This window comes from Simochromis diagramma, unplaced genomic scaffold (assembly GCF_900408965.1).
Source record: "Simochromis diagramma unplaced genomic scaffold, fSimDia1.1 OVJJ01000205.1, whole genome shotgun sequence".
In the NCBI taxonomy this organism is placed as follows: domain Eukaryota; kingdom Metazoa; phylum Chordata; class Actinopteri; order Cichliformes; family Cichlidae; genus Simochromis; species Simochromis diagramma.
Window position 1 is genome coordinate 509919 of NW_024386782.1, and position 21320 is coordinate 531238.

At 38.9% G+C, this 21320-nt stretch overlaps 1 protein-coding gene across 1 annotated transcript in view; it reads left to right on the forward strand.

Annotated features, from left to right (window-relative positions):
- Positions 1-21320, forward strand: part of kirrel1b (kirre like nephrin family adhesion molecule 1b) — a 79346-nt gene that overhangs the window by 44757 nt on the left and 13269 nt on the right. Inside the window, 10 exon segments of the mRNA XM_040014503.1 lie at positions 2423-2572; positions 8320-8469; positions 9957-10114; positions 12093-12161; positions 12163-12244; positions 13608-13713; positions 14420-14568; positions 15829-15956; positions 16393-16519; positions 18567-18667. Of these exon segments, the coding sequence (XP_039870437.1) occupies positions 2423-2572; positions 8320-8469; positions 9957-10114; positions 12093-12161; positions 12163-12244; positions 13608-13713; positions 14420-14568; positions 15829-15956; positions 16393-16519; positions 18567-18667 (1220 nt within the window).

Here is a 21320-nt window from a genome sequence, read left to right on the forward strand (position 1 = left end):
ATCAGAAGAAATAAAATCCATTAACATTCTATATTAATGTAATAAATCATACTGTATATAAAAGTAGATATGCTTTAATTATTTTATTGACCCGTGTGCTAAAATATTGTTTTATCTCACCGTTCTAATAATATGCAGTAAAAGTAAACAAACTTTTAAACAAACTCTTAATCTTCTCTTGTGTAGTGTATGTGATACTGCATGACTCCTTGCACGCACACACATATATATTTTTTCTTTTATTTGTGCTGGAGCGACTGCTTTCCTGTATGTTCTTTTTTACCATCCCTTTTGGCAACCTTACAAGATGTGTTGAACTTGTGTTGAACTCTGAGTGATCCATGTGTGCACAGTGAGTGATAACAAGAGAGTGGTCGAGTTGTACCATGCACTGAAAATGCAGCACAGCTTCCATATTCTGTGTGTTGCATTTTGATTGATTGTGCAGAAATCTAAGGGCGTCATTGTATCTTCCCCAGTAGATTAATGAGAATTTTAGGGGCTGAAAGTCGAAAGCTGCTTGGATTTTAACTAATGACTGAACTAATTAAAGGGTTTTTTTTCCACATTCTGCCTAAAAATGCCAGCATTTTATGAACAGTTTGCCTTTATTTGAAACTACTGAATACAGAAGTACATGACTCGCTGCACTCTACAACTATGATTACAAAATGTTTTACATTAATTAAGAAGAAATACAGTATACGGGAAAAAAGAGACAAAACAAACTAAAAAGGTGATACACGCTGTTAAATGTTTGCTATTTAAACATGTCATAAGAGCCAAAAGCTTAAAAGAGAATTAAAAAGTCTGAGGATGAGATTTTAAACTCTGATGAAAATTAATAACCTGACCTCCCTTGGGGTTTCTATAACTTGAAGCAAAATAAGAGTGAACACAAAACCTAACAGGTTGTTTAAACATTTGAACTAAGTGGAAAAACTGTCCCTTCTGGAAATAATATCTCAACAAAAAGCACAACCAAGCAACAGCCACTAAGAACGGTGAAGTGTGTTAAGGCAGTTTTTCCCTTAAACCTCAAAATAAATTACACAGCTATCAGCTCACAGCCGCCACAGTTGTCTTCTTGAATCAGCATTCAAAAGGAAAGTTGACGAAACATCAAAGCTCTTCTTGTGAAGTTTTAAAATGTCCTGCCTTCATTAGACAAGCCTTCCACACAAATAACATGACAAGTCATGTAATCCTCCTGACAAATCAGTAAATCGCCCTGTTGTTTGCACCTTTGTGGTTGAATCCCACTGAGATGTGTCCCTCAGAGCCAGGGCTCGCTTTATTAACCAGTTTTGCCTTAATTAGCTAATAGGATTGTTTTAACCATGATCCAAGAACAGAATAGCCCACGGGAAGACAGACGCAAACTCTGTGGAAGTGTGTATATGTGTGCAAGTGCACATATATACACACTTCCACAGACTGAGTATGCAACTGCATTTGTGTTAGTGATATAGTGCGTTTGTGCACAACTGCATAAATTGGTTGTTGCATGTGTGAAAAAGCTTCTGTCTCTGTAAGTTTCAGTGTGTTTGTATATGTGTGCTCGTGCACGTTCGCGTGCATGTGTCATCTAAGGCAGCGCAGTCTCCCTCTCTCTGCCTTAATTAACGTGCCTTCTTGCAAGACTTTCTCCAGAATATGAAACAATTTTACCTGATGATGCAAACGGCTGAAAATAGCGCCGGGTGAGTGCCTCGCCTCCTCACCTGACACTCTCTCTTTAAGCGAGTGCGTTAATGTATGCCTGCTCTACACTTGTAGTTTTCTATCTGTGTATTTTAGTGGCACTGCGATAGCCAAAAGGCTTATTTTGCTGCAGGAAATGTGTGTGTGTGTGTGTAAGCAAAATCCTTTGTACTGTGTGTGATGAAAAAGAGCAGGCTGTATAACAGCTTGCAATGATGTTCTTGCTACACAAGTGTTCGCTTACACATCCATGCATGTACACACACACTTTTGCACAGAAGCCTCAGTTCAGACCAGGGAAAACCTTAAAAAGGAGGCAAAGAGACAAAACAGAGAGAAAAGACACAGAGGAATGAAAAATATACAGAATTCAAGCAATGGACTCTTGACCAGCTAAAAAGACAATAATAATAATAATGAACACTATATATGCATGGAGTTCATGTTTATTCCTGTAAGAGAAATTTCACTCAAACCGGGTTCATATTAAAATACACTCATAGTAAAAACACATAATAAAAGAAACAATAAAAACACCCTATATTCAATAAAAGCACACAACAAATTACCCAGCAACCTCCATATAGACAAACAGAAGTCAATAAGACCAGAGAGGGACTGTGTAGCTCGATACAGTGCAATAAAAATGCCAGCTCATGGCCAGGTCACAGTGAAAGGAACTAAAAAATTGATCCCCCTCTCTGTCCTTCTGTTGCAGTGTGGTGCGTTCGTTTCTCCCAAGAGCCCGCGGACCAGTCGGTGGTGCTGGGAGAACGGGTGGTGCTGTCCTGTGTCGTCTTCAACTACAGCGGCATCGTCCAGTGGACCAAGGACGGCCTGGCACTCGGCATTGGAGAGGGTCTTCGAGGTAAAAAAAATGCAGCTTCACCCAGCTGCAGAGATCAAAGTGAAGTGAAGAAGGGGAATAACTCAGCTACGGTTTTGGTTCAGTTTGGAGTGTAAGAACCCTGACAAAAGCTATTATGGTTGAAAAGTGTAGGGGTTTTTTAACATTAAGGGAATGAACACTGTACCATGCGAGAGAGAGTTAAGAGTGTGTGAGTGACAATCTGGGCAAAAAGGAGTCCTGTATATCATGCTGAATTAGAGAAAATCCCTCACACTGCTGACAAAAGCAGACGCACATTCACATTTACATTTTAAGCCGACACGCACATCCAGAATGACTTACTATGAGTGCAACAGTAGAATATACTTCATTTTAAAGATGAGGAAACATCACAAGCAGCGAAAAGTGAGAGTCAAAGGGTCAAACCCACAACAGACACCCAGTTTTTTTTTTCTGTATACGTGGAATAATCAGACGAAACTCAGAAATGCAAAATCAAAGAATGAGAGGCCAGGAGAAGAATAAGAAAAGCAAAAAATGTCATTCTCAGCTAACCTCATCTTGATTTTCTTCAAAATATGCAAACAAGCTTTTGACCACTGTGGCTTACTGAATGCTCGCATTGCTTATGAATAAGGCTGCTTATAGACATCTGTCCAGGATAACTTTCAGGTAAAATAAAAGGGAAGAAAATGAGCTGATAGGCTCACTGAAATAGAATTAAGAATGCGCAGCATATCAAGTATTCAGATTTAACATCCATATAACGCAATAATCAGATAACTACCATATCTTTTCACCTTCATCGGCTGTGCATTATTGATTTATACAAATGAAAGTGTTGGAAAGAAAGAGAACTATACAATTATACATAATATACAAACACATAAATAAAAATGCAAATAAGATGATTACTTTTTTGAGAAGTATAGAAAAAAAACAGCATGTAGAAAAAAGAAACTGATGATTTCTAAAAAACCTCCATTCTAACTAACAGTCCATGAAAGCTCTTCTCCATCCACCCATATTCTTAACTGCTTACCCAATTCAAGTTATTGGAAATCAATTGTTTATTGTTTAAGGCTGCAGTTATACATCCCTACAAACCAATTGGTAACTGGCTTGAAATCACTAGCTACTCGTGAAAAATGATTTTTCCCTGGTCATTTGCTAGTAGTTACGGTGAAATTGATCGCTAAAATCCCCAGTCCCCAGACTACACACCAGTCAGAGACTCCTTGGTAAACACAGGCAGCTTCGGAAAAACGTGTATTCCCAATCAGCTGGTCGTTGTGGAAAGTTGTTTTGCTGTCCATGGAAAAACATACCTGATAAACACGTGTTCGGTGCTGCACAAAAATCCTTGTTGCTTTTGCCGCTATAGCAGATTGCTGTGATCACAGATAGTTTTTATGGAAAACGCTGACTGCGAAACCTCGCCAACTGCTCACTTAGCCATAATGAAATTGCGAAAGGTGTCTTCAAGGTAAAGTTGCACCTACTGAAATGCGTTAGCTTCAGCAGTAAGACAACTTCCAAGTGTCAAAAATTAAGAAATACCTTTGACACTTTCATAAGTTTAAAAAAAATATTCTATGATTATGATTTTTGAGTTTCTCAAACTCACATGTTATGTTAAATGAATAGACTTTTGGGAGTATTGCAAATATACCCTTGCAGTGTAAAATATAAGGTCTAAGCAGTCTGTAGTATTACTGATCTCTACTAGTTAGCCTGGAAGATGTATCAGACCATACCAGCAGGTCTAAAGTGCTGTAGCTGTGGTGATTGTGTATCCAAAATTTAAATGCAGGACGAGTGAAGGAGTCTGTGGAGAAGGACTTTCAGCTGATCCAGGGAAGTTCTGACAAACCTTCAGACTACTCAGCAAAAGGAAAGCAAGTCTTAGCCCAGGCTATGCTTAGCAGTAATCCACACTGAGGATATTGTTTTGCTGTGGAAAGAGCACTTTCTGAAACTCTTGAATCCCACTAACACATCCTCTGTGGAGGAGGCAAAACTTCAGAGGTAGTGAAGGAGCTCTTAAATTCTCCACAAGAGTCTGAAAGCTCCGGACTTTGTTAAACCGTCTAGGCGAAGATGCATTTTCATGTTGTGTGGAGCTCGGGGACAGCGTCTGTACAACAGGATACCAGAATAAGGGAGTCTGCTATAATTTGTAAGGTAACTGCTCAGCATCCCTGGCTAAGCTCATATATGGTGCTCAAAGGGAGGTTCTGATTGGCTGTTGAACTCTGGACTAAGGATTAATCCTGCTTCACTCCTGCCATACCACATTAGACTAACTCTTCATGCTGGAAGAGTTACTGAGGTGTGATGGAAAAATTGTTCTTCCAGTTTACATGTGTTTTATACATGTGTCAACTGAAGTATCAAGGGATCAGTATTTCACAAAAATGGTACCAGAGCACTTTGGTGGAAAGGGGGTTGAACTGGAAGGTGAAGCTTTCTATTAACCAGTCAGTCTTCTCATCTAGGGTCAAGTTTTGGGTAGTGACTGAAAGAATAAAGGCTGCTGAGGTTCTTAGATGCAATGTGAAATATTTGAAAATACCAAGGGGTCTCTGAGAGGACTTGGTTCTCCTTTGCGAAGGGATCGAGTTGAGCCGGTCCCAGGATTTTAATACCATTCTAGCAACTTTGACTGGATGCTTTCACAGCTGATGCTTTCACAGCTGATTTTCCATCTGGTATATGACCCTGTGATACAAAGGGTAGACCCAAGACAGATGATACAACTCATCTGACCTGTGGACACATCCGAATCCTTCAGTAGGGGTTGAAAAATGTTTTTAAGGAGAGAAACATTAGAATTTACCTGCTAAGCCTACAACCACCTTGATCCAACTCTGCATAATCCACAGAAAAAGGATAGATGGAAGAAAAACTAACTACACAGCTTTCATTCATTCTGCCTTTCAAGCTATTTTAAACAATTTATTGATAAATAGTTAGGAAAGATTTTATTTATACATGAAAATGTTGCTTTTTTTTTGGGTGTAATGTGCAATTTCATCTTCTCACAAAATGTAAGAGAAAAACTTCTGTATTAGCACTTACAAATATCACATTAGCACTCACAGACTTTCAGCTCTAAACCACCCATCACATTTCTCATAACACTGTAAATTCATCTACAAAGAACGCTACATGCTGTATAGCACGCAAAAAACACCACATACCCATCCACCCACACAGACACGCACACACCGCCCACACACACTGACACAAAACACACACATACACACAGTCACACAAGTGATAATCTGACATGTGATGCGAATCTTGTGTTCAACTCAATTTAATTCACAGGTTCAGTAAAGGTCTGCACTTCTCTCTCGCCTCCTCTCGCTCTCTCTTTCTCCCTCACACTGTCTTTATTTCCTGCTCCTTCATCTTTAAAACTACAGCTTCACCATCACTTGCTGGCTTCCCAGATCCCCTCTATTGCTTTTTATTTCTTCACTCTCCTCTCTGTCGGTCCCATCCCCGTCCCTTCCTCCTCCCACTCTCATTTTGTTGTTGGTAATGCTCTCTTTGTCCTTGTAGCCTTTTACAGCGTGGACCTGCTGACAAACACATTTGATAAACATGTTGTCCTCTTTGTCTCTTTTCCTGCTTCTCAACCATCTATCATCGCCTTCTGTCCATCTTTTATGCTTAGTCGTCGGCTGCCATTCTTCCCGCCGTGAACTTGTAGCCATGTCATGAAGTCTGCAAGTTGCAAACACTTGCACCAACAAATGTTATTAATTCATTGGTGATCCATTAAGGTGCAGATGTTGGCTGTATGATGTATAAGAGGTTGTTATTATGCGCCCTGTATGATTACATACAGCTGTGGATGACAGTGTAGGCGTACAGATTGTGCAGTGCAATTCTCACCTGCAGTTAGCTCACCCACACATACGCAGGAGATCTGCGTTCATTCACAGACCAAAACAGCTTCTAGACATCACCTGGCTGCGCCTGTAAAATGTCAGATAAATAAAATTTAAATCCAGTTAATATATGATCAGTGTACCGCCACCTACATGTGTGGATCATGTTTACGTAAATACCCAAAACACACATGCATCTTCTCACTACCTGCAGGCATAAGTGGTGGCAGTTTATTGTTCATCCTCAACCTCCTCCTCCTCTCCTCCTCCTCCTTCTTCTCCTTCTCCCCAGGGTGCTTTCACCTCTGTGGTTGCTATGCTGCGAGGTGCTGGAGTGGATGATGTAATCTCCACTAATACTTTTGTCCCCCTCCACCCAACCTCCTTCCTCCTCCTTGCACCCCAACTGCCTGCCTGCTTGCCTGCCTTTGCCATCTGAATCCATGATGTCATGTGAGGATTGGGCACGGAGGATCAATGAGTGCCCCCTAGTGGGATGTCACGCTCAATTATGTCTTTGTCTGCGAGTTGAGGGTTCAAAGAGAGAAAAAGAGGGTGCTGTAATTGGAACAGTTCAGTCCGTAATTCTGCAGGAATTGATGTGGCGTTATTGAATATGTGGCCACGTTTGATCAGTGTTAGTACAAAAACCATTTAGCTGTTTATCGCTAACTGTGTTACTATACTGCCGTTGTGCGTGTGTCCTCATGCATTCATTACCCCCCTTGTGGTGTTTGTGTAGAGGGCATATCATATCATTGTGATCTCCAGATGCTGTGGTTAATGAAAAAAGGTCTTCAATAAATCATGTTATCTGTGTATTATGATAAAAAGCTTTGACACTTTCCCATAAATACGTGTCGCCTTGCTCTCTGTTCTCTGCCTGTGATGGATGTAAAACAATCGGGGTTCAGCATTTATCCATTTCAAAAGAGCTTTTACATTTGCTTTATCCTGTGAACAAATCAGGTCTGAGTCCTCTGTTGCACAGTTACACAAAGGACAGAAATAATATTTAAAAACTGAATGAGAGAAGATGGAGAAGAGGTTTTTGGGTTTTCGTTTCTGGTCTTTATATAAAAGGCATGACAAGTACCTCAAGGAACTACAGTTTAAATGGTTAATTCACCAATATTACTGAGAAACTGTGTTTTTTGTGACACATGTTCTGTTACAGACACACACAGAGTTTTAATTTATAGTCATAACGTTTAAGCTTTTGACTGCAACCCCCAGACAAAACAGGTGAATGACATTTGTCTACCGTCTACAAAACATCACCTAAAAAATTCAAGAGTGACATCTCTTTTCAGAAAATAAGAGACTAAATAGAAAGGCCTACTATCTATCTAGGGATATTACTGAATTCAGATGAATGCCACCTTTAAATTAGCAACATTTCTTTTTATTATTTTATTACTTGTAGCACAGACTAAACTTTTTTAGGAATTTCAGATTTTGGATAGCTTAACAACAACTTTTAACATACAATTTCACAAGAAAGGGTAAATGTGACAAATACCAGCTTGTTTTCTTCTAAGTGACGTGGAAACAAAATATTTCACAACAGGAAATCATCACAGAGTGTTTTTCTAAAAAAAATATATACTTTCCTCCTCAGAAACAGCAGATACAGATCATTCAGTGAATCCAGTATTGCTGTGATGACTCATGTCTGTAATTGAAGCATTTAATGTCTCTTCCTGCACTCCAACAATCATTTCAGAACAATCAGTCTTTCCTTGAAGTTGGCTCACTATGTATGAAAAAGTATGTGACTGTAATAAAAACAGACCGAAGTAAATGAGTCACAGTGTGAATTATATGCTCTCTAACGGAAAGTTTGCTTGGTTTGCTCAACAGCGTGGCCCAGGTATCGCATCCTGCGTTCTCTCGACATCGGCCAGTACAACTTGGAGATCTCCAACGCCGAGCTTTCTGATGACTCTCTCTATGAGTGTCAGGCCACAGAGGCCGCCTTGCGCTCCAGGAGGGCTAAGCTCAATGTACTCAGTAAGTACCCTGCTGCTACTGATACAGGGGTCTTCTCCTGGTGCATTTTTCTGATTTTCCTCTAACTAGTTAAGTAATTATGCATTGAATCCTCTCAGTAAATCTTTGGGTTTCCTTTTTGCTTTCATTAAACCAACTTTGTCATAAGTTAATATAAATCTCCCACATCCTTAACATTTAAGTGGATATTGCAGAAATTGTTCTTTCTACAAAGCCTCTGTGCCAGCTTGCTTTTGTTATAATCCCAAATGTGCTGTTTGAGAGTCTGTAGCTTTAAAAACAACTGAGCTGCCACTACCCAAACCCTTTCAGGAAGATGTCTGACAGAAAAAAATTCTCAGTTCAGCTTGCACTAATACACAAAATATTGCATGAAAACAAATTAACCAACGCATAGGTCTGACCTATTAGCTTCAAAATGTCCCTGCACTGTGCTGGTTTTATAAACGCACAAGAATTCAAACTAAGAAAGACTTTTGCAGCTGCATATGCAACTTGCAGGTTAGGCAACCAGCATTTCTATTTTTTGCTTACCAAGATTTAGAAGGTTTGGTAAATGATAAAGTAAATAATTAGGAAAATAGGTATTACTTACAATCACATAGTGCTGCCAATCTGATTGATAACCTGGGGCATCTTGACCTTTGCCAAATACTTCACCCAATGTGTATATATTTTCTCTGACTCTGAGTGCTGTTAGTCCATTTAGATAGTTCTGGGGTAAATTGCCCATTTTTAGAGATATTGGCTATAGAGAAGTTGCTTTCCCTTAAATATAACCAAGCAAGGCGACAAACCAGTTAGAAGTTTTATGCAGGTCTAATTTTATTCTACCAAACTACATCCAATAACCATACCTCTGTGCAGAAGGTAGCGTGCATCTACTCGTGATGAGAAACTCACTCTAGTGACAGTGTGACAGGGTGTAAACATTAAAGACGACCTCCTTAGCTGAGCTAGCTAGCTGCATCCTTCCTTTGGTGGGCGGATGCAGACAGAGGTAAGAAAATAGCTCCTATGAAACAGCTCACAACAAAATTGTGGATTTTTTTTATGAGTAACTGGGTCATGCTTTCTGGAGAGAGACATCGCTGCTGATTTTTAGTTTGTTTGCTTGTTTTTGGCACTTGGGTGAAGCTAGTATCTCCAGAACTGGGCAACTCAAACCATAAAGAAGCAGTAGATTAAACAGGAGAGGAAATGCATGAGGAAAATATGTACATTTAGTTGAGGGTGAACAACTCCTTTAAACGGTTAGCTTAACCAAGAAGCTAATTGTGTTAAATAGGACATTAATACCTAAAAAAGAAACACATGAAAATCATGCCTCTAGTCTTTTGATATGTATGAAAGTTTTTTTTTTTTTACAGTATTATGTGTTTTTATGGTTTACTATATGTATATGTAAAGTTTTTTTCTTTATTTATGTGTTCACACTTACATAAATGTGTCATTTTAAAATATGAATTTGCATATCACCCCTTCAGTCCCCCCTGAGGACCCAGTGGTCGAGGGATCCCCTGAGCTCTTGCTGATGGCTGGTACTTCACACAACCTGACCTGTGTGACTCGTGGGGCCAAGCCTGCGGCACACATCCAGTGGACCAAGAATGGCCTTCCTGCGGAGGGGGCCTACCACTCCACGGTGACTCATACACACCCATGCACACATGCAGATAATAGCAGCCACACGTGTGTGTGTGTGTGTGTTTTTCCAAGGGGAGTTTGTAAAGCTCACATAATGATGATTTTGATGATCACGAGTTCACTTGTCGCTGTAAGACTATGTAATACAAACTGTAGAACAATGCAATCTTTGTAATATAATCCACTCTGTGTGTTTATTTGTTTTTATGCTTTTTTTTTTTTTGTTGGAGGCTTGTTATGACGGGTAAATACAGTATGCACACCTCGGGCCAGGCGGCTTCCCAGAAGTCCTCCAGTCAAGAAATAGTGTGCCAATCATTAGTATTTCATCAACAATACACTCACCATATTTATTAAGAAATGATTAATGGTTACAGATTTTAACCTACAATCAACAGACAGAAACTTTCAATGGGCTTTTTTGGCTATAGTAGCAGCAATAAAGGTGCAGAAACATTACTGAAATGTCTTTGCTAAATCAAAGACATTTCAGTAAGTCTTTTTCCCCTCACACTGAGAAAGCCACAGTTAGACCGAAGTTCTTGCATTTTGAAATGAAAATTAAACCATGAAACTCGCTAAAAGAGGACACGACAAACTTTCAGTCTTAAATTTCCTGCTCTTTGTCAGCTGTAGAGAGACATCAAAATGTGCAGTGTTAACACAGCATGTTGCTGCTGAGCAGATGAAATTGTTAATGTGTAAAAAAACAACTAATACTAGAACAAACAAACTAAGAGCACATCGCATTTCCCTCTTTGGGCTGCTATGCATTGCTTCATTCATCCATAGTGAGTCTTAGAAAATATCACAGACTCCATTTTTATGTGTTTTAACAATTCAGTTGATGCACTAAAGCGAGTCTGCAGGGGCAGCTAATTAAAATTAGTGGTTAAGTAGATGTACTTGTGGTATTTCATAATTTTTGTATTAGAAAAAAAATACTGTCGCACTTGCACACCTACTCAACACATGTGTTTAATTACACTCTTACTTCAGTAGACTTTATATTGCGAGCGTCAGCCATGCCTTCTACCCGGAAGCAGAGCACATGCTTTCCAGACATCGCTTGCATTCCTCGCTTTACAGTCGTGACACAACTTAAAAGACACAAAGATCCGAGACATGTTTTATTAACCCACTGCCAGAGATTTTCTTTTGTACACACATACAGGCAGGAAATGTATTTGGTGACACCTTGCACACAGTCGCAGTGTTACATTTCTTCCATGTTCAGATTCCTCGCCATCCCGCATATTCTCCTGTACACATGAAAGCAGGTCTGCAAGTGCACGCACGCATAGACACTCGCTCGCATATGCACACTTGTGCTTTTATATGCACAGAGATGCAGCAGCAAACACTGACTCACGCACTCAAACACAGATGTTTTTACATCTCATCACAGCCAGCTTTATGCCCCCCACACATGCTCATACATATTACATGCTGCTCTTATATTACCCTGTTACTGACCACGCATTTAAACTACATTGAAAGCTGTACACAGTTTCTTGACAGATTTTGTGGCTGCGTTTTAAAAAATGCCACCTCCTCATTCCAAGAAAGCTGGATTTTATGTTCATGTTTGCCAGAAGAAGATTTATGGCGTCTCTTTTATGACTGCCACTAAGGACTGTTTACATTATTGATTCATCTATCAATTCTTTTCTCCTACATCTTTCTTTTCCTTCTTAACTTCACATACTTCATATTTTTTTTTCTATTTTTGTCCATGGATTTCTATTTATGTTCAATTATTTCTCATCTCTCATGGCTCCATTAGTAACTCACCAGTGTCTCTTTCCTTCCCCCACCTGACTTTCTACCTTTATTTCTCCTTTTTTCATCCTTCCTCTCCTCTGTGTATCTTTTCTTTGATCTTACTCTGTGGGCTCTTCTCCCTAAATTCCTCTTATCCTGTCGTCTCCCCTGCTAATGCTTGCCCTGTCTCTGCCTTTTTCTTTGTCAAACAGGAAGTGCTGCCAGACAGGAAAAGGGTTACAACCAGGAGCTACCTGCCCATCACACCAGTCGACACAGACAGTGGGCAGCAATTTCACCTGTGTGGCCAGCAATCCAGCTGTACCTATGGGGAAACGAACCACCCTAACCCTCAATGTTCACCGTATGTTACTCTTCCTGTCTGCAAGACTTTTAAACACACATAGATGCTCTGGTGATGAAGCAGAGAGTATTTTTTGCAGACAGACTGCAAAATCAGTAAATATTTTTAATTAGCTGTGCCAGCACTCACCAACTTGAAGTAATTACCAGCAAAAAATAATATACATGTCAGTAATGTTCAATACATTCTCAAATCTGGATGTCTTCCAAATTGATTTAGTTTGATTTGTGTTGTTTTAGCACATATTTGGAGGCCCGAAGCAGTTCAGGAATCTACTGTACTTTATCACCCGGTGAGCCAGAAAGTTTTTATGGTGATGAACATAGGAGTTATTGTCAAGAAGGAAAAAGTAGCTTTAATAACTGTTTTACTTAAGATATAGGATCAGTGCAGAAGTCTATAGGTAACCAAAGTTTCTCCTTGAACGACGTTATATGAATCAAAGTCCCATATCCACAGATGAATAAAATCAAACACCTAGGCATGCAGCCTGCCTTTCACAAACATTTGTGAAGGAATGGATTGTTCTAAAGAGCTCACTGAGATTAAGTGTAGCACTGTAATAGGATGCCACTGTTCGTCCTAAATATTCCAAAATCAGCTGTGAGATGAGTTATTCCAAAGCATTTAGAAACTATAGAAACTCAGACACATTCCCAAAACTCTGCTGACTTAATAACTGCAGGTTTCCAAACCTCCTCTGGCATTCATGCAACATCAGCACAAAAACTGTGCACCGTGCGCTTCACAGCATAGATTTCCAAGGCTGTAATATGTAGGTGGCCCAGTACTTTTGTTCATATAGTATGCAGTCATTATATTATTCACACTCATGATCTCTATATAAAAGATAAAGGCACCGCTGTGAATTCTGATTTGCAGAGTCCAGTGTTTTTAAGCTTTGGCTTTTTAAGCATTTTCTCCATCAGCATTTTAGAAATTTCAAGCAGAGAGCAGATCTGGGAAACTTGCTCTTTCAGTAGCTGCTTGTCTTTCACATGCTAGGCCCACCCTAAGTCATAATCTGCTTTATTGTTCTTCTGGATATTAATGGGGACTGTAATATATAAAATGAGCACACTTTTATATTCACTAAGGACCGAAACTTTCAAATGAGAACAAAAAACTCATCAGAACGTGCTCACTGAGGTCTCGGAATAAGGGAACCCAGAGTTTTCTTTACTACCAGAGTTCCTTTTGCAACCATAGGAGGTGTCCCTCGTTGAACATTTAAAAGAATGAAGGTTGAAGGTACTTCTGGATTGCCATCTGCTATATGCATATTTTATAAATACAATTTATGTTCACATTATTGTTAAGTTCATTTAGAATATATATCAAACGTGTATCTCTCCCTGTGTAGACCCTCCCACCGTGACCCTGTCCATCGAGCCTCGCTCTGTCCTTGAGGGAGAGAGGGTTACCTTTACCTGCCAGGCCACTGCAAACCCTCCTATCATGGGCTACAGGTCTGGATGGGTTTTTTTTTAAATATGTGTTTACAGGTTTTTGTTCACTTCAGGCTATGAGAAACTTTTTGATGCTCGTCCTGCAGTGCAGATAAGATGTTTAAAGCCAATATGTTTTCTTTCATCTGTGTGAGTGCGCTCATACCCTCTCCCTGCTGTTGCTCCTGAATAGCAATTTCTGCTTAGAGAACAGAATTGATAAAAGTACTGAACATTTGTACAGCTAAACGCTGACTTTTATCGTAAGTGACAGCACTGAAGCACTAAAACTGCAAAATGCTGGAGTTTAACACGATGGTTGTAATTTGAGGTTTGAGACTCCAACAGAGGGTCCCTGTGTGGGAACACTGCCAGGTACTTAGGCACTAGGCCTACTGAGTGAACATTAAATGTCATCTAATGGACGATGTGCAATATGGTTATTTGATTTTGAGTCAGGTATCTGGCAAGATACGGCACAGATAACAGAAATGAAGAGAAATTTCTTGCAATCATTCCCTCAGGTTTTCGTATTAAAGTCGTGTAAATGTTAGCTTAATTGATAATACAAAAAGAATCATTGTCTTATGGTGAAAATCTAACATTTAGATAACCTCAAAAACCCATTATGCTTTTGAAATATCCCGCTGGGAGGTCTACATAACAATGATTTACAACGCTTAGAAACATGTTGAACTGTGTGTTGTGCTGTGTGTCTCACTGTCAGGTGGGCTAAAGGTGGCGTGCTGCTGGAGGGAGCCAGAGAAAGCGTGTTTGTCACCACCGCAGATCACTCATTCTTCACCGAGCCCGTGTCCTGTCAGGTGTTTAACGCCGTGGGAAGCACTAACGTCAGCATCCTTGTGGACGTGCACTGTGAGTAGAGTGCAAACACTTCTTAGCTGAGTGGGATTCTGATGACATGAATGCGCTTTGTGCTCTTTATTTGTCTAAAGAAACATGCTGCATTTATATTGTTACCATACACCATTCGTGTATTGCGCAATGAGTAAATTCCCAATAGGCTGTTGTTGCGTTTTCTCTCGGTTTAAACTGAGTTTAACAAGACACTTAAATGAATTAGGTAAATAATCAAAATGTGAAAGAAGCAATGTGTTCTTCATAGTTAAGGACATATTCATAAAAAGATTGCAGTGAAAAAGGAGAAAAAGAGAAAAATGTTGCACAAAAACGGCTTCCTTTATGATAGTGAAGTGAACAGAATTCTGAATTCTGCTGTAATAAAACTTCTTTGTAATCCCATGTTTTTTTTAAACGAATCAAATGAAAATCAACTCAATTTTATTTATGTAGCACCAAATCAACTCAACAGCCACCTCAAGATGCTTTATGATAAAGAGAAACACAATAATAAACTGTATATTGTTGTAGTACTGTATATTGTATATAATGTGTTCTATACAATATAAAGTGTAGACGACTGCTGAAAATCATAAAAATAGCTAAAATAATAAGTTTGACAAAAAAAATAAATGTAATAATTAAAATTTTCAATACATTTACATAAAAATCTTTATTCTATTAAAACAGCAAAAGTGAATACTCCTACTACTACTACTACTAATTTTACTACTGCCATTAATAATAGTACTAATGGGCTCCTTCTGCCCTCCCTATAATGCTGTGGCTTGAAGTGTAATGGCTGAAAGCATCGCTACATGTTTGTTGTTTTGCTTTGAGGAACAGATAAAAGAGAAGAACCGGAGACTCTGCGGGGCATTCCCAGTTCATAAAACAATAGCATTTTCAGAGGCCATCTGATGCAAGGGCATGTAGACTTGTAAACCTTAAAGACTAAAAAGGGAATTTTAAAATTTGTGCAAAAACTACCAAAGCAGTTTAAATAGGCTTTAAAGTGCTTTTCTGGTCTTCGGTGTGCAGAATCTATTAGTTTTTTGAAATTCGGATTAAAACGATTTTGTTTTTGTACCTTTTACATAAAATATAAGTGTAATTATTGTATTTTTGTTTTGCCCTAATGCTTTTTGCTTTTTGTCTTTGTAAAGCATATTGAATTGCTTTGTATGAAAGGAGCTATATAAATAAATTTGACTTTGACTTTGGTAGGAACCCTTTTGTTGCTCATTTGGTGATTGGATTGCTATTTTCTTTCAGTTGGCCCCATACTGGTAGTGGAGCCCAGGCCGGTTACAGTGGATGTGGACGCAGACGTCACTCTGAACTGCAAGTGGTCTGGAAACCCTCCTCTCACTCTCACCTGGACTAAAAAGGGTTCCAGCATGGTAAAAAGACATTTTTACCTTTGAACTTAAATCTAAGATCACCCATTCATGATGGATTAAAGTATTATTTCTATAAATACTTATTAATTACTGAAATATATAGACTATAAAGTGAGAACAGCTAATGTAGTTGTAGTCCTAATCATATAATATATAAGCACATCTATATTAAGGACCTAGATTTTGTTAATGTTTGCTCAGTTGTAAAGCCATCTTCATATCTTAAATTTTTAATTTTTAGCTAACAAGTTAAAAAGAGCTTGAGGGGAAAAAAAACTAATGGTGCCCCCCAAGTAAATCAACATGCTATATGAATTAAAAATAGATAATCCTCCCTCCAACCTCCTTTTTTAACATCTCTCCAGTCTGCTTATCTCTGTTCTTTTCCTCTTCATCAGCCTGTTTTTTTTTCCCCTGCCTGTGTGTGTGCGTCCAGGTGCTAAGCAACAACAACCAACTGCATCTGAAGTCAGTGAGCCAGGCTGATGCAGGCCAGTATGTCTGCAAGGCCATCGTGCCCCGAATTGGCGTGGGAGAGACCGAGGTTACGCTCACTGTCAACGGTCAGTTAATCTTCACTTACTCTGCATTATCAATTAAAGTGTCGATATTAGCAAAACTCACAACATTTGTAAAGAGATCTCCCTACACAAAGCACAGCCCTAATTCTTAATAAACAAGGCATAATGAAACCACACAGACCTGCAGGATGTGTTTATTTGATCTAGTGTTAAATGTAAGCATGCATCTATCTGAATCGCTCTGACAGCTGAAGAGACTGAGTGAATGGAGTGAATGGGCCTGTCGACCCGACCTGATTTATTCCGGCCTGACCCAAATGATCTAATCAGCTAATTTTTCAGTCATGAACAGGCCAAAACCCAATATTTTAAAATCTCACAGAGCGGCCAGCAGGTACTTAATAAATCAAAACTGATTCACCAAGAACACAGTGATAAAAAGAGAGTTCACAAATGCCGCTTAAATCTTCACTAAATAGCCAAGTTCCTGATCAAACAAGAAAAGAAAATCACTGGCATGTCCTTGCAAATGAAAAGCTAAAAGCTTTTTTCATTTTATTAATGATCTGGTGATTATTTTGGCACTCATTCACTAATCAGACACTTAGTGTGAACACAGTAAAGTATTTGTACCATCCACCTCGTTCCCATGACTCACTGCAAAGCATGATGCATTGTTTTAGTGGAGCTATTTATACTTCTGCAGAGCACGGTTACTGTATAGCACACCAGCTTTGGTTTCATAGTTCAGCATCACACTTTATCTGACGATTGCATGTGTCAAAAATTTGATCAGCTTAAATATGCTTTATAATACAAATATAATATTTACATAAAAATAAGCTAAATGAGTTCAAAATAGCAACAAAATGGCAGAAAAGAGAAATAACAAAGAACAGAGAGAGATGAAAGACACTAAAAAGTTATCATCCACGAGCAGCTCGAATGGCAAACGCTCCTTTTACAAAACAGCTGATCCTCTTTCTCCAATCTACGGAAATTTAGAGACATATATGGTGTTAATAGGTCTTTGATATACTTCAGAGCAAGGCCGTTTAATTCTTTAAAGAAATTAATAAAATTTTAAAATCAATAGAGAATTTAACAGGCAGTCAGCGCAAATTTGCCAGCACTGGAGTAATGTGATCATTTTTTTTAATACCAGATCAGCAGAGCTTTTTCCTCAGCTGGATTCAGTTGCGAGAGCTCGAACTGATGATTAAAACCACTGCAGTCAAGTCCAGAAACACAGTAATTAAATCCATGCATGACAATTGAAAATAAGATGACTGGATGTTATTTTCAACTTGTGAATCAATACAGAGGTCAGTGCTAAAAGCAGCTTTAAATATTTTCCTCACATTAACTTTATTTTCCACTCTGATTTATTTTTATTTCTCGTACAGAGTGATGGTGGGCTATGCAAGCGCCGTTACATGCGTGTTACTTTTATTAGCCCGGTTTCATTACTGAAAAGGAGAGCACTGCAGTGCGGTTGCTGTGTTAACAGTCTTTCATTCACTGTGATAGAGAGTGACAGTATTGCAGCGAGCAGGTTTTCAGTGACTTTGCTCAGAGTGTTTTTGTGAAAAGCAGTAGATAACAGCAAAATCTTTCTGCAACTTGCTCAGAGTTGTTGTTACCATTAAAATTACCCACCTGCAACAGACATTTCACAGATTTTCTGCATGACCAAGCTCTGAATGCATCTTTCAGCTTTTCTTGGCCTTTTTTAAAACTCTTTGTGTACAATCTTCGAGCACATAGCCAGAGTTAGGAAACACTATTATCAATGCAGTCTGAAATATAGAGGTATAGAGGTTGAAGAACTGTCTATGGGATGTATTAATACTAGAGAATACACCTCTTCTTTCCTTAATAAAGCAATTATTTGTGCCAAACAATGTCCTCTAATAGCAGACACTATATAAGTGTTCTCATTTGCTTTTTGGGGTTCTCTCTTAATTCTACAAATTAATATGATTTTTTTTTTTATGAATGACAGTTTTTCTTCATTGTAGTAATCCTCTCTGTGCATGTATCCCTCTCTCCCTCTCTCTCTTTGCCTTGTGCTATCTCACCCGTTCAGGCCCCCCTATCATCTCCAGTGATCCGGTTCAGTACGCTGTCAGAGGGGAGAGAGGGGAGATCAAATGTTACATCGCCAGCACCCCTCCACCTGATAAGATTGTAAGTCCATCCTTGGAAGTTGTAATCTTCTGCAGAGGTGCTTGACCTTTTCAGATTGCATCTGCCTCACACAGAATCGTGATCGCAACGCCTCGTCCACCCCGAAAACAAAATGATTTTTACTTTCTCTCACCAGCCTGTGTCACACAGACCGACATAAGCGACTGTTCTCCAATGATTACGGGAGAACAATCTGTTCCTCCTCTGTGGTGGAAGGTGTGACTCATCAAAAACAGCTGCTGTAGTGTTTGGCTGAAAAGAAAGAGGACACACACACACTAAACTGTGCAGCGTGATCCAGTGAGATGTTGGAGTGCAGTAGATTAGATTCAGCTTCGATTGACGCCACACGTTACATGTTACTAAAGTATTTGTAAAGGTTTTGTGTTTGAATGGCTTGCGGTGAGTTGCACATTTTAAGTCTTTTTATTGAAAAGTAAAAGTGATTAATAAGTGGAAATCACTGTGACTTTAATGTTCAAAAACATATTAAACGATCCAAGTAATAAATCACAGCTAAACGTGCCTGCAGTTTTTACAATTTACAACAAATTGGTGTATGACAGGCAGGTATGAAATTGGCTGTAACTCTCACACCATCACAAAATAGCTACGACATATTTTTCTATTATTGACAAAGCTGTTTCTACAAGCCTTTAAATGTCACCACACAGGTTTTGTAGGACACTCAAATTACCACTATTTCACCAGTGGAAAAAATACATTCAGTCAGTGGATGCACGTGTATATGTCAACTTTCAGGAAGTCTTTAGCTGTTACAAATAAAAGACCAAGCTCACATCAATGTGTAATCCTGCAATATCTACCATACATGCATGTTTACTGCTCTCTTAAAGTCAAATATGTGGGAAAAAAATGAAATTTATAAAAGAAATGTTGAAGTTTCTTTAAATGAATCATCTCCTCCGAATCCTCCATCATCTTTCAGGGATGCAGTGATGCTTGTACCTCTATTTTGGGAATCGACTGTAAACATGACAAGTTTCACAGTGATGGAATCAATCACATTACAAAGACAGCCAAGTGTTGGTTTCAGATTTATTTCACTGTCTACAACCTTTGTTGTAGTTTAGTTATATCAGGATCAATCAAAGTATTGATCATCCCTTCCTCTTCTTATGATGTAAGACTCATTTTTCAACACAGGAGTAAAAAGTGATCTGCAATTAAGGAAAAAAAACCAAAAGTAGGTATAGATTTCTTTTGGCAAAAATGTAATTTATTTATGATATATTCACCTTGAAGTATTCATATGGTAGTTTACCTACTTAGCCTTAACCAGCTAAAAGTTTGAGCCTGTGAGTGTTTTCAGGATATCCGACCGATAGCTCTAGTAACCTGATAACAGCTATCGAGATATTCATTATTTGTGAATTCAGAGCAAAATTGTAAATATATAAATAAAATGGTGCATTTATTTAAACGTAAACATGACTGGTTAATAACACATGTACTTCAAGTGGACTACAGATAGAAACCAGTCACCACCTGTCACCATATGCTGTGCTCCTTTCCTACAGATTCTACATTATCCATATGCAGATATTATATTGTGACCCCCTCATATGTATCATTACTCAGAGCTGGTTATCGCCTGATTGGAAGGTTACAGAAATGTGTTGCTGAAAGATTTGAATCTTGTATCAGCTTTTATACAGTTACCCTTGAGTAAGGCATTACACAACCCACACCTCCTCCAGTGCTGTGTGTGGGTTAAAGGTCTTCCTTTGAGCTCAGGTGTGACTTTGTAAAGATGTAGGACTGCGATTCGTGAAATGAACACTTTCAGGCTATTTTTCCTAAAGACTGACTCAGTTTTCTTACGAAATACCATCAGTATGACTTAGAAATACCATAATCACATAAATTTCAAACCCTCACATAAAGACAATCAGCATCCAGAATCAGGCTGTGCACCCGAAGCTCAGTTCAGTCCTTTTCAAAGTAAGCACCATCATTTCTTTTAAAGAAAGCGTTCTCTCAGATTGCCTTTCCAGAAAACTATAATTGAGTATCCGCCTGAATTTGCCATACCAGCTGTGTGTGCTGTTTTTCTCCTAAGGTCACTGAGAGCAATGCCTGACCAAACTCAAATTTAATTTAAAGTGAGGTTTATATAAGTTAAAAATATAAGTGGTTTGGCATTTTATATAAAATTTCAAAAAGAATACGATGACCAGTATGCACTCATATCACAAAAAGAAGCAAAAAGAACTGAAATAAAGCCACTTACACCATTTGAGTTTGAAGGCTAGAATGAGTCAGAGAGAGTGGGGGTGAAGTAGATCGAAATGAGAAGGAGAGAGATGGAGGGAGAGTAAAATTTTGTACCTTTCAGCGTCAATTATCCAATTGTGCAGCGCCGACATGACAGAAATCAGAGCTTTTAGAAAGCTTCAGCCCCCTGCTGCATTGGCAGAGAGCTCAGAGCGTATAATGTGATATGACATTATAGTCTAGGCTTAATGCAGAGACACAGGGACTCATAAAATATGAAGTATGATGCTGTGTGTGTGTGTGTGTGTGTGTGTATGAAAAAGTGTGGGCAGTGTGTGTGTGTACGGAGAAAGAGGGACAGAGATGCAGACAAAGGTGGTGCAACATAATTATTGTGAGGAAGTGCGATTAAAGA